General features: G+C 34.3%; 5 protein-coding genes across 5 annotated transcripts in view; all 5 read right to left on the bottom strand.

Moving 5' to 3' along the window:
- Positions 1-54: 54 nt before the first annotated feature.
- Positions 55-3,556, bottom strand: LOC125040347 (glycine-rich cell wall structural protein-like). The gene is made up of 3 exons (XM_047634902.1): positions 3,542-3,556; positions 2,939-3,403; positions 55-456 (listed from the first exon to the last, which is right to left on the bottom strand). The coding sequence occupies exons 1-3, from the start codon at positions 3,554-3,556 to the stop codon at positions 55-57; spliced, it is 882 nt and encodes a 293-aa protein (XP_047490858.1).
- Positions 3,557-5,396: 1,840 nt separating this feature from the next.
- On the bottom strand, positions 5,397-6,296 carry LOC125040294 (glycine-rich cell wall structural protein-like). The gene is made up of 2 exons (XM_047634845.1): positions 6,249-6,296; positions 5,397-5,950 (listed from the first exon to the last, which is right to left on the bottom strand). Exons 1-2 carry the CDS (start codon positions 6,261-6,263, stop codon positions 5,456-5,458), a joined length of 510 nt encoding a protein of 169 aa, XP_047490801.1. The 5' UTR covers positions 6,264-6,296; the 3' UTR covers positions 5,397-5,455.
- Positions 6,297-8,374: 2,078 nt separating this feature from the next.
- Positions 8,375-9,227, bottom strand: LOC125040508 (keratin, type I cytoskeletal 13-like). The gene is made up of 2 exons (XM_047635070.1): positions 9,180-9,227; positions 8,375-8,880 (listed from the first exon to the last, which is right to left on the bottom strand). Exons 1-2 carry the CDS (start codon positions 9,192-9,194, stop codon positions 8,518-8,520), a joined length of 378 nt encoding a protein of 125 aa, XP_047491026.1. The 5' UTR covers positions 9,195-9,227; the 3' UTR covers positions 8,375-8,517.
- Positions 9,228-11,467: 2,240 nt separating this feature from the next.
- On the bottom strand, positions 11,468-12,304 carry LOC125040921 (glycine-rich cell wall structural protein-like). The gene is made up of 2 exons (XM_047635715.1): positions 12,255-12,304; positions 11,468-11,955 (listed from the first exon to the last, which is right to left on the bottom strand). Exons 1-2 carry the CDS (start codon positions 12,267-12,269, stop codon positions 11,497-11,499), a joined length of 474 nt encoding a protein of 157 aa, XP_047491671.1. The 5' UTR covers positions 12,270-12,304; the 3' UTR covers positions 11,468-11,496.
- A 2,296-nt stretch (positions 12,305-14,600) lies between these two features.
- LOC125040922 (glycine-rich protein 23-like) overlaps positions 14,601-15,000 on the bottom strand; it is a 1,158-nt gene continuing 758 nt past the window's right edge. Inside the window, exon 2 of the mRNA XM_047635716.1 lies at positions 14,601-15,000. This exon is cut by the window's right edge and continues 366 nt beyond it. Coding sequence (XP_047491672.1) covers positions 14,917-15,000 — 84 coding nt within the window. The 3' untranslated portion in view covers positions 14,601-14,916.

Raw genomic sequence — 15,000 nt, 5'->3', positions numbered from 1 at the left:
GCGTTATTTCTATCCGTATTTTCATAAGGGTAATGTTATCGGCCGTATCCTCCACTAATGTGTTCGGAGGATACTCCGTTCAACGGGGCCTCCGAAGGAAGCTCCCACCCTGGAGCCTCCGAAAGAGCTCCCTACTGCGCTACCACCTCCGATAAAACCTCCAGCGCTTCCGCTTTGACCTTCAACAGCTCCTCCGGAGTAGCCGGCGCCGCTTGAAGGGAGTACACCGTGTCCAACGAGATGACCTGCTTCAACTCTGCCACCGCGGAAATCGCCATGGCCTCCCCCAACACCTGCTCCTCCTCCTCCAATAAAGTTGCATCCTTCTACGAAACCTCCTGCTCCTCCGGAGATGCCGCCTCCAACAGCTCCACCTCCAAAGTTTCCACCGCGGGAAGCATAGCTTCCATCAGCCACAGCTCCACACACCACTCCCAGCAGGACAGCCACCTTTACCTACAAGAAGACAAGGACATTTTTTACCCCGTGCTTATCTAAGGTGTATAAATACACATACACGGCATTATATAGTTAAAGAGTGTATAAGAAATAACACGAGCAGTAACAATAAAGCCAATGCTAATAGGATAATTCAATATCAGTACTACATATTGTAATGTAAAAAGGAGATTAACTAATTGCACACTAAGCTTGAACAGGTGAAATCTTTCATTCATTTCAGTGAAATACCACTTATAGTTACAATCTCTATTGTAACCTGACTGGAAAATGCCACCTAATCTTTTCCTCTTTTTATGCAACATAGGAAGTATCTGTTTAAATGATAGATTAGGATTCGATTATATATATAGTACAGAGATAGGGAGAAGAATCTGGATTTACTGTAGATCTATCTATACACGTCTATGCATATGATGCCTCTTTTAGCGAAAGAGAAATATGGATAGACTCAGAGGGAGACACACACGAGCACACACATGTATCGACTACTTATTTGACGATAATTGAGACACGCAAAGGAAAGTAAATAATTACAGTATGTAAACATTTACAAAACTACTGATCTATATATGATGTGTTTTAATGAAAAGTATTATCTTACTACCTATGATTTGTATACATGTGTGTATGCTTATACCCATATATATATATATATATATATATATATATATATATATATATATATATGTGTGTAAACATTTGTGTACATATCTGTAATATTTGTATACATATCTATATCTGTAATTTCTATACATATGTATATATACTCACATTTATGTGTATATATGTATATTCATATGTATATGTATATATCCATATATATTTATAAAAAACACATGCATATTTTAATATTCATAAGTGTATATAAATATATATGTATATATATTCATATATGTATATATATATATGAATACATATGTATATGTATATATAATACACACAACTATACATAGATATATTCATATATTCATAAAAATATATACATACCGATATATATATATATATATATATATATATATATATCGATATATATGTGTATGTATACATTTATAGATATATATGGATATTTATATATAAAAATATATTTATACATATATATATTTTATATATATATATATATATATACCTATATATACATATTCCTTTATATAGTCTTTTTATTACACACGTATACATACATATATATGTATATGTATATCACATATGTACATACATATGCATATATACATATAGATACACATACCAATACATGTGTTTACCTATATTTACAATATACATATATACATATATATGCCGGTCCATCTCTCTCTCTCTTTATATATATATATATATATATATATATACATATGTATATACATATATATATATATATATATATATATATATATATATATATATATATATTATATGTATATACATAGATACACGCGCACACACCAAACATACAAACAAAGACGTACATAAATATGTATATATAATATATATACATATATTTATATCATATACACACACATATATCATATATACATATATGTATATGTATTATATATATTTATATACGCCCAGACGCATATATATTCACACACACACACACACACACACACACACATATATATTAATGTACATAAACGTGTATATATATATATATATATATACATATATACATACACACACACATATATGAATGTATACCATTACATACATGAGTGTATATATATACGTATGCATACATTGATTGGCAAATGTATATGTATATATACATATATGTACCTATGTATGCCTATAAGTATAGCTACCTGTATACGTATATATATATATATATATATATATATATATATATATATATATATATCAGCAATAGCAGCATTCTTATCCTCATTCACCACGCATCCTCTGGTGAATCAAGACCTCTCTCCTATGATCCTCGGGATTCTGAATACATGGAATTGGTTAATGTATTCGCTACGTCTTCATTCATTAACTTCATTCATGCAATCATCAGCTTCGAAGCTTTGTGAGTAATGTTTTCACCCAACACCAAAGTAAATGTCTTATTTGAAACGTTTCACTTCTTCCCAAACATACTAACGCCCCCCCCCCCCCCCCCCCGCCGGGAAAAGAAAAATAATAAAAGTTAGGGTTTTTTATCATCGGTGAATCGCAGTGTCTCATTGATAACCTTCAGACAAGATGTTCAATTCCGATATTGAGGTACAAGCTCTAATGAATAACTTTTTCCCATAGTCCATCACGTACCGATGGTACAGCTATTATATATTAGCAGCTAATATATAATTAGGTTTTGAATTGTGATACTCTGGAATATCTGTAATCAAGTAATTTCATTTCAGAGTCACTAAATATAAGAACTATATGAAATAATACATATGAAATCATAGGATGATATTTATTCGTTTGTGTTATTTCTATCCCTATCTTTATAAGAGTATAGTTATCGGCCGTGTCCTCCACTAACATGTCCGGAAGATCCTCTGCGAATGGGGACTCCGAAGGAACCTCCCACACTAGATCCTCCGAAAGAGCTTCCTACTGAGCTGACACCTCCGAAGGAACCTCCCGCACCGGAGCCTCCGAAAGAGCTTCCACCTCCGATGAAACCTCCAGCACTTCCACCGTGACATCCGACAGCACCTCCGGAGTAGCCGGCGCCACCAGCAGGGAGTACACCGTGTCCAACGAGGTAACTTGCTTCAACTCTACCACCGCCGAAGCCGCCATGGCCTCCGCCTCCTCCGATGAAGCTGCCTCCCCCAACACCTGCTCCTCCTCCCCCAATAATGTTGCCTCCTCCTACGAAACCTCCTGCTCCTCCGGAGAAGCCGCCTCCAACAGCTCCGCCTCCAAAGCTTCCACCGCGGGAAGCATAGCTTCCATTAGCCACAGCTCCACACACCACTCCCAGGAGGACAACCGCCTTTACCTGCAAGAAGACAGGGTCATGAAATTTTGCTAATTAGTTTTACAAGATTTCATTCTCCCGTTGCATTCGATTCAGGGACACACCACTTATAGTTACAATCTCTATTGTAACTATCTGTAACTACAGTAGTTCACGTACTAGACGACCTGTCATTTCGAGTTTCCTCTAGTGCTCAGTGGGGACAGTAGGAAAAGAACGGTGTAACGGTACAGGCTGACATACTTGGTCGGCCGCTCCTTCAGCAAGGCCGCTTGAGGTGCCAAGTGCCCCGCGTTGGTACCCCACTGACTGGAAAATGCCGTATAATCTTTTCCTCGTTTTACTCAACGTAGGAAGTATCTGTTTAGATTAGGATTTGATAATATATAGTACAGAGATAGGGGGAAAGATCTGGATTTACAGTAGATCTGTCTATACACGTCTATGCATATGATTTCACTTTTAACGAAACAATATGGATAGACTAAGAGGGAGACACACAAGCACACACACGTATCGACTGCCTTATTTGATAATTGAGACACGCACGCGAAAGTAATTAATTACAGCATATTTACATTCACGAAACTACTGGTCTATATATATGATATTTTAATAGATATTCTCTTACATCCTATGATTTATATACATGTATATATATCTGTATATATATGTATATATACACAATTATTATATATATGCATTTATATAATAATTGTATAATATATGCATAATGTATGTGTATGTATATAAACATAAGTATACGTAAATATATGCATATGTATATATATATATATATATATATATATATATGTATATATGTATATGCATATATATTCATATATGTATGTATGTATACCCACATATATGTATATATCCGTACTTATGCATATTTTTATATTCATTAGCATATATGTATATATATGGATATATACATATATATTTATATATGTATACATATTCATGTATATGTATATGTGTATATAATACATACACCTATATATAATATATATATTTATAAATTTATGTACATATATACATACCGATGTGTGTATATATATGTATATCTATATATCAATATACATATGTTTGTATATATACATATTAATATATATTATTTTGATTACATACATATACACATACACACACACACATGTATATATATATATATATATATATATATATATATATATATATACACACACACACACATGAATACACCGTTACAGGTATTTACCTGTATATATAATACACACACACACACACACACACACACACACACACACACACACACACATATATATATATATATATATATATATATATATATTGATTTACATACATATATGTATACATATGGAGATATGTATGTATACCAGTACATACATGTGTCTGTATATATACGTATGCATACATTGTAAATATCTATGTATATTCATATACATATATATTTACCATTCAATTTATACATATATATATATATATACATATACATACATATATGTGCGTATGTATGTCTATATGTATAGCTATATGTATACTTATATATATGTCAGTAACAGCAGCATCCTTATCCTCATTCACCACACATCCTCTGGTGAATCAAGGCCTCTCTCCTATGATTCCCAAGATTCTGAATATATGTAGGAATGGGTTAATGTATTCCCTACGTTTTCATTCATTAACTTCATTCATGCAATTATCAGCTTCGAAGCTTTGTGAGCAATGTCTTTCCCCACACCAAAGAAATATCTTCTCGGAAACGTATGACTCATTCCAAAATTTACCGACGGATCAAGATATTAATTTCGATATTTAGGCACAAGCTCTAATTAATAACTTTTACCCATTGTCCATTATATACGGATGGTAGAGCTATTATTGATGGCATCACACAGGTTTCACCTACCAATTAATTAGGTTTTGAATTGTGCTAGACTAAAATAAATGTGATCAAGTAATTTCATTTCATAGTCAGTGATGATAGGAAATATGGGGAATGATACATAAGAAATCATAGGATAATATTTATTAATTTGTGTTATTTCTATCCCTATCTTTATAAGAGTATAGTTATCGGCCGTATCCTCCACTAACGCGTCCGGAAGATACTCCACCAACGGGGCCTCCGAAAGAGCTTCCACCTCCGAAGGAACCTCCCACACTGGAGCCTCCGAAAGAGCTTCCACCTCCAAAGGAACCTCCCACACCGGAGCCTCCGAAAGAGCTTCCACCTCCGATGAAACCTCCAGCACTTCCACCGTGACCTCCGACAGCACCTCCGGAGTAGCCGGCGCCTCCAGCAGGGAGTACACCGTGTCCAACGAGGTGGCCTGCTTCAACTATGCCACCGCCGAAGCCGCCATGGCCTCCGCCTCCTCCAATGAGGCTGCCTCCCCCAACACCTGCTCCTCCTCCTCCAATAAAGTTGCCTCCTCCTACGAAACCTCCTGCTCCTCCGGAGAAGCCGCCTCCAACAGCTCCACCTCCAAAGTTTCCACCGCGGGAAGCATAGCTTCCATCAGCCACAGCACCACACACCACTCCCAGCAGAACAGCCGTCTTTACCTGCAAGAAGTCAGGGCCATTTTATTCGCGTGTATATCTATGAATGTGTATATATATACACACACGGCCTTGTATAGTTAAAGAGCGTAAAAGATATAACAGGAACAATAAAGTCACTGATATTAGGATTAGTACTACACGTAATAATGGAGAAATATTAACTAATTGCACTCGGCTTGAATTTTGCTGACACGTTTACAAGAATTTATTATTTCGAAAATGTTGCATTCAAATCAGTGAAACACCTTTTATAGTTACAATGTCTATTGTAACTATGTGTACACAGTAGTTCACGTACCAGAGGACCAGCCATTGTAAGTTACTTCTATTGCTCAGTGAAGACAGTAGGAAAAGAAGTGTAACACTATATGCTGACTCGTGACTATTTATACCTGGTCGATCGCTCCTTCAGCAAGGCCGCTTGAGATGCCAAGTTCGCCGTGTTGGTAACCCCCCCCCCCCTCCCCACTGCAAAATGCCACCTAATCTTTTCCTCTTTTTATGCAACGTAGGAAGTATCTGTGTAAAGGATAGATTATGTTTCGATTATAGATAGCAACGAAATAGGAAAAGGATCTGGATTTACAGTAGGTCTATCTATACACATCTATGCATATGATTTCTCTTTTAGCGAAAGAGAAATAAGGATAGTCTGAGAGGGAGAGACACGAATAAACACAGGTATCGACTGCTTTATTTGACGACAGTCGAGACACACGCAAAAGTAATAAACCACAGTGTATAAGCATTCACAAACCTACAGATCTCTCTCTCTCTCTCTCTCTCTCTCTCTCTCTCTCTCTCTCTCTCTCTCTATATATATATATATATATATATATATATATATACATGATGTGTTTTAATGAAAAGTATTCTATTACTACCTGTGATTTATGTACATGTGTGTATGCTTATATCCAACTGTATATATGTAGATATATATATCCAAATATATGCTATATTTGTATACATATATCATAATATGTATATCTATATACATATATATGCTTATGTATATATATGTCAATATGTATATATATTCATATATATGTATGTGGATATATATATTCATATATGTATATATCCATATATGTAAGTACTTATGTACATTTACATATTCATAAGCATATATGTATATATAAATATATGTATATATATTCATATATGTATATATTCATATATGTATACATATTAATTTATATATATATATATATATATATATATATATATATATATATATAAAACATATACCTATATATAAGTACATATATCTATATACATATATACATACCGATGTGTGTATATATATATGTATATATATAAATATAGATGTGTATGTATATATAAATATTCATATATACTTTTTATTACACACATACATATACATATATTTACACAACTCATGTATTTACTTATATGATATACATATACATAAACATATATATACCAGTACACATATGTCTCTCTCTCTCTATATATATAAATATCTATCTATCTATCTATCTATCTATCTATCTATATATATATATATATATATATATATATATATGTTATAACACACACATACGCACCAACACATACTAACACATACATACATATATGTATATATATTATTTATATATACACAAATATATACCCCCAGACATTAAAATGCATATATATATACATACATATTTATGTACAAATGTTCATGTATACAAATTTATACACAAGTGGATGTATAGGCAGATATGTACGTATAGTAGTACATATATGTGTCTGTATATATACGTACACATACATTCAGTGGTAAATTAATATATATATATATATATATATATATATATATGCGTATGTATGTCTTTATATATAGCTATATGTCTACATATGTATATTTCAGTAACAGCAGCATCCTTATCCTCATTCACCACGCATCCTCTGGTGAATCAAGGCCTCTCTCCTATGATCCCAGGATTCTAAGCACATGTGATCAATGTATTCTCTACGTTTTCATTCATGAACTTCATTCATACAATCATCAGCTTCAAAGCTGTGTGAGCAACGTCTTTCTCAACACCAAAGAAAATATCTTGGAAACGTTTCACTCATTCCAAAATTTACAGACGGACCCCCCACCCCCTAAGGGAAATGAAAAAAAAGAGGGTTTCTCATCGGTGAGTCGTAGTATCTCACCGATAACCTTCAGACAAGATATTAGTTTTGATATTTAGATACAAGCTCTAATAAATAACTACGATGGTAGAGCTATTATTGATGGCATCACACAGGTTTTACCTGCTATTCAAATAGGTTTTGAATTGTGCTTAACTGAAATAACTGTGATCAAGTAATATCACTTTATAGTCAGTAATGATAGGAAATATTGGGAATGATACATAACAATAATAGAACGATATTTATTCGTTTGTGTTATTTCTATCCCTATCTTTATAAGAGCATAGTTATCGGCCGTATCCTCCACTAACGCGTCCGGAAGATACTCCACCAACAGGGGCCTCCGAAGGAACCTCCCACACTAGATCCTCCGAAAGAGCTTCCTACTGAGCTGATACCCCCGAAGGAACCTCTCACACCGGAGCCTCCGAAAGAGCTTCCACCTCCGATGAAACCTCCAGCATTTCCACCATGACCTCCGACAGCACCTCCGGAGTAGCCGGCGCCGCCTGCAGGGAGCACACCGTGTCCAACGAGGTGACCTGCTTCGACTCTGCCACCGCCGAAGCCGCCATGGCCTCCGCCTCCTCCGATGAAGCTGCCTCCCCCAACACCTGCTCCTCCTCCCCAATAATGTTGCCTCCTCCTACGAAACCTCCTGCTCCTCCGGAGAAGCCGCCTCCAACAGCTCCACCTCCAAAGTTTCCACCGCGGGAAGCATAGCTTCCATCAGCCACAGCACCACACACCACTCCCAGCAGAACAGCCGTCTTTACCTGCAAGAAGTCAGGGCCATTTTATTCGCGTGTATATCTATGAATGTGTATATATACACACACACGGCCCTGTATAGTTAAAGAGCGTAAAAGATATAACAGGAACAATAAAGCCACTGTTAATAGGATTAGTACTACACGTAATAATGGAGAAATATTAACTAATTGCACGCGGCTTCAATTTTGCTGACACGTTTTACAAGAATTTATTCTTTCGAAAATGTTGCATTCAAATCAGTGAAACACCTTTTATAGTTACAATGTCTATTGTAACTATGTGTACACAGTAGTTCACGTACCAGAGGACCAGCCATTGTAAGTTACTTCTATTGCTCAGTGGAGACAGTAGGAAAAGAAGTGTAACACTGTATGCTGGCTCGGGATTATTTATACTTGGTTGATCGCTCCTTCAGCAAGGCCGCTTGAGGTGCCAAGTTCGCCGTGTTGGTACCCCCCCCCCCCCTCCTTATTGCAAAATGCCACCTAATCTTTTCCTCATTTTATGTAACGTAGGAAGAATCTGTTTAAATGATAGATTAGTATTTGATTATATATAGCACAAACATAGGTAGAAGGATCTGGATTTACAGTAGATCTATCTATACACGTCTATGCCTATGATCTCTGTTTTAGCGAAAGAGAAATATGGATAGACTGAGAGGGAGAGACACACGAGCACAAACACGTATCGACTGCTTTATTTGACGATAATTGAGACACGCACGCGAAAGTAATCAATTACAGCATTTTAACATTCACCAAACTACTGATCTATCTATCTATATATATATATAGATGTTCTAATATATATTCTCTTACTACCTATGATTTATATACATATATATATCTCTCTATATATATGTTAACATATATATGCATATATATATATAATAATAATAATTGTATACATAATAATTATATACATATATGCATAATGCATGTGTATGTATATATACATATAAATACATACATATATGAATATGTATATATATGTATATATGTATAGGCATATGTATTCATATATATGTATGTATATACACCCACATTTATGTATATATCCGTACTTATGCATATTTTTTATATTCATTAGCATATATGTACATATATAGATATATGTGTATATATTCATATATGTATACATATTCATATATATTTATTTGTATATATAATACATGCACGTATATAGAAATATATATATTCATAAATTTATGTACATATTTACATACCGATGTGTATATATATATATACACACATATATATATATATATATATTTATATATCGATATACATATGTATGTGTTATATACATATTCATATATATACTTTTTATTACAAACATATACACACACACACACACACATATATATATATATATATATATATATATATATATATATATACATATGGATACACCGTTACATGCATTTACCTATACATATGTATATAAAATATACATATACATATACATATATATACCGGTACACATATGTCGCTCTCTCTCTCTCTCTCTCTCTCTCTCTCTCTCTCTCTTTCTCTCTCTCTCTATATATATATATATATATATATATATATATATATATATATATATATATATATATATATATATATATATTATATGTATATATACACACACATGCACCAACACATACAGACATATACGTATATATATATATATATATATATATATATATATATATATATATATATATGTATGTATATAAGCCCAGACACACATATGCATATATATGCATATTTATATATACATATATATCAACATAATACATATTTATATACATATATACACATATATATTAATTTACATACATAAATGTATGTATATGCAGATATGTATGTATACCCGTATGCATACATTGTAAATATATATATATACATATACATATATATTTACCATTCAATGTATGTATATATATACATATATGTGCGTATGTATGTCTGTATGTATAGCTATATGTATACTTATGTATATGTCAGTAACAGCAGCATCCTTATCCTCATTCGCCACACATCCTCTGGGGAATCAAGGCCTCTCTCCTATGATCCTCGAGATTCTGAATACATGTAGGAAGTGATCAGTGTATTCTGTACGTTTTCATTCATCAACTTCATTCATGCAATTATCAGCTTCGAAGCTTTGTGAGCAATGACTTTCCCAACACCAAAGAAAATATCTTCTCTTAAACGTATCACTCATTCCAAAATCTACCGACCCCCCCCCCCTTCTCAGGGAAGAAAGAAAAAAAAAAAAAAAAAGGTTGCTTATCATCGGTGATTCACAGTATCTCACTGATAACCTTCAGACAAGATATTAATTTCGATATTTAGGCGCAAGCTCTAATGACTAACTTTTACCCATAGTCCATTACTTACGGATGGTAGAACTATTATTGATGGCATCACACAGGTTTCACCTACTAATTAATTAGGTTTTGAATTGTGCTAGACTGAAATAAATGTGATCAAGTAATTTAATTTCATAGTCAGTAATGGTAGGAAATATGGGGAATGATACATAAGAAATCATAGGATAATATTTATTCATTTGTGTTATTTCTATCCCTATCTTTATAAGAGTATAGTTATCGGCCGTATCCTCCACTAACGCGTCCGGAAGATACTCCACCAACAGGGCCTCCGAAGGAACCTCCCACACCGGAGCCTCCGAAAGAGCTTCCACCTCCGAAGGAACCTCCCACACCGGAGCCTCCGAAAGAGCTTCCATCTCCGATAAAACCTCCAGCACCTCCACCGTGACCTCCGACAGCACCTCCGGAGTAGCCGGCGCCTCCAGCAGGGAGTACACCTGTGTCCAACGAGGTGACCTGCTTCAACTCTGCCACCGCCGAAGCCGCCATGGCCTCCGCCTCCTCCGATGAAGCTGCCTCCCCCAACACCTGCTCCTCCTCCTCCAATAAAGTTGCCTCCTCCTACGAAACCTCCAGCTCCTCCGGAGAAGCCGCCTCCAACAGCTCCAGCTCCAAAGCTTCCACCGCGGGAAGCATAGCTTCCATCAGCCACAGCACCACACACCACTCCCAGCAGAACAGCCGTCTTTACCTGCAAGAAGTTAGGGCCATTTTATTCGCGTGCATATCTATGAATGTGTATATATACACACACGGCACTGTATAGTTAAAGAGCGTAAAAAAATATAACAGGAACAATAAAGCCACTGTTAATAGGGTTAGTACTACATGTAATAAATGAGAAAGATTAACCAATCTGCACTCGGCTTGAATTTTGCTGACACGTTTTACAAGATTTTATTCTCTCGAAAACGTTGCATTCAAAACAGTGAAATACCATTTATAGTTACAATGTCTATTGTAACAATGTGTACACAGTAGTTCACGTACCAGAGGACCTGCCATTGTAACTTTCCTCTATTGTTCAGTGGAGACAGTAGGAAAAGAAGTGTAACGCTGCATGCTGACTCGGTCCTATTTATACTTGGTCGATCGTTCCTTCAACAAGGCCGCTCGAGGTGCCAGGTGCCTCGTGTTGGTGCCCCACTGACTGGGAAATGCCACCTAATCTTTTCCTCTTTTTATTCAACATCGGAAGTATCTGTTTAGATGATAGATTAGGATATGATTATATATAACACAGAGATAGGGAGAATGATCTGGATTTACAGTAGATCTATCAATACTCGTCTATGCATATGATCTCTTTTAGATGCTTTATGAGACAATAATTGAACCACGCACGCGAAAATAATTAATTTTAGCATATCAACATTCACAAAACTACTGATCTATTATACTATGAGGTTTATAATGTGTTTTAATAATAACGATTATCTTACGACCTATGATTTACATATATGTATGCATATATGTATCTATATATATATACACACATATATGATGTTTATATATATGAATACTATAGATAAGTTATATATATATATATATATATATATATATATATTTATATATATATACATATAGACATACACATATATATGTATATATAGACATATTTGTGGGTATTGTAAATATTTATATATATTTATATACAATATTTGCATATATTTATATCTAAAACTATACACATACAACTGTCTTAAAAAATGATCCTCTTCCCAAGTTAAGCGTCTGTTATTCTTTAAGTTTTCATTCATCAACTTCATTCATTCATTCAGCTTCCAAACCTTTTCACCTTTATGCTTTTCGACACCATTATTTTCTCAGAAACGTTACATCCATTTCAAGATTTACCGAAGGACTCCCCCCCCCCCCCCCCCCAACACAAACGGAAAGAAAGAGGAAATGTTGAGGGTTGTTTATCATCCATGAATCGCAATTTCTCACTGATAGCCTTCATACTTAATGTTAAAGTTCGCGGTTCTATTGAAGGAGCCGAGAAAGGAGGAAGGAGAGAATAAGACATAATATAAGGATTTTTTTTTCCCCAATTAGGTGGTTCAAACGTTATTGTCTCAAATTCTTTACAAATTAGGATGAATCACTACTCATCATAGTTCATTGGGCATCAATGATAAAGCTCTTATTTATATCACAAAAATTTCGTTCATTACAGATTCAGGTTTTGAAACGTGATAGATTGGCATGACTGTAATCAAGTAGTGTGTGTATATACACATGTATATATGTATTTATATGTATGTGTGTTAGTGTATGTGTGTATATTTATGTATGTTTATATATACATAAATATGTATATTTGAAAAGAAAATACAAACACACATACATATATTTGTGTATATATATACACATATATATACATATTCATTTATACACACATATATATTCTTTTTATTACGCACATATATTCATATATACACATATATATGTATATATATTTTCATATATACACATATACATATATTTCTCAGTATAATATATATATTAGGCACACATATATACACACACCAACACACACACACACACACACACACACACACACACACACACACACACACACACACACACACACACACACACACACGCACACACACGCGCGCGCGCGCATATGCATATACATATACACGCACAAACATACACACGCATGTATATATGCATATATGTATATATACTTATGTATAAAAATGATATGTATATTTAGACATATTCTTATATACATACATATATATTTAGAAAAGGAGGGAGAGAGAAAAAAAAAAATATATATATATATATATATATATATATATATATATACTTATATATAAGTGTGTGTACCAGAACATACAGGTGTTTGTGTATATATATGCAATGGTAAATATATATGTAAAGACACACACACATATATATACATATATGTATATGTAGACATATATATCTTTATATATACATAAATATCTATGCATACATATATATTTATGTCTATATACATTTACACATACATAAATAATATATAAATATATATATCTCTTTACGTATGTATATGTCGTCAGCAACAACAGCATCCATGTAAGAAGCGACCAATTGTATTCTTTACGTTTTCATTCAACTTCATGCATGCAATCATCAGCCTCGAGGCCTTGTGAACACTGTACTTTCCGACATCAAAGAATCTTCTTAGAAACGTTTTACTTATACTAATATTTACTGACGCCCCCCCTCCCCCACCCCAGCGAAAAGAAAACCTAACGTTGCTATTCAGGTAAAAGCTCCTTTTTTTATTAACAGTGTGGTCGAGAGAGAAGGAAGGAGAGAATAAAGGTATATAAAGAATTATTTACCTATTTATCTATTCATTTACAGAACTGGGTGCTTCAGACGTTACTGTCTCCATTTCTTTTATAGTTAGCATGATTCACAATTTGCCATAGACTATTACGTTATTACTGATGATATCACAAAGCTTTCATCCATTATATAATTAGGTTTTGTATTGTAATAGACTGATTAGACTGTAATCAAGAAGAATTATCTGCAAATTCTTTAAACAGACTCAGTAATGGTAGTGTATGTGGGGAATGATAGCAAATCATAGGACGATATTTATTCGTTTATGCGTCATTTCTTTCCCTATTCTTAAAGACTGCGGTTATCGGCCGTATCCTCCACTAACGCGTCCGGAAGATACTCCACCAACAGGGCCTCCGAAGGAACCTCCCACACCGGAGCCTCC

Source organism: Penaeus chinensis, chromosome 29, assembly GCF_019202785.1.
Source record: "Penaeus chinensis breed Huanghai No. 1 chromosome 29, ASM1920278v2, whole genome shotgun sequence".
Taxonomy (NCBI): Eukaryota; Metazoa; Arthropoda; class Malacostraca; order Decapoda; family Penaeidae; genus Penaeus; species Penaeus chinensis.
This window is presented reverse-complemented; position numbering and strand designations above follow the sequence as displayed.

Coding starts and splice junctions, on each gene's coding strand:
- LOC125040347 (XM_047634902.1), bottom strand. Junction 457..2,938: donor GCAGAGGATCTTCCGGACAT/GTTAGTGGAGGA, acceptor GTCTTCTTGTAG/GTAAAGGTGGCTGTCCTGCT.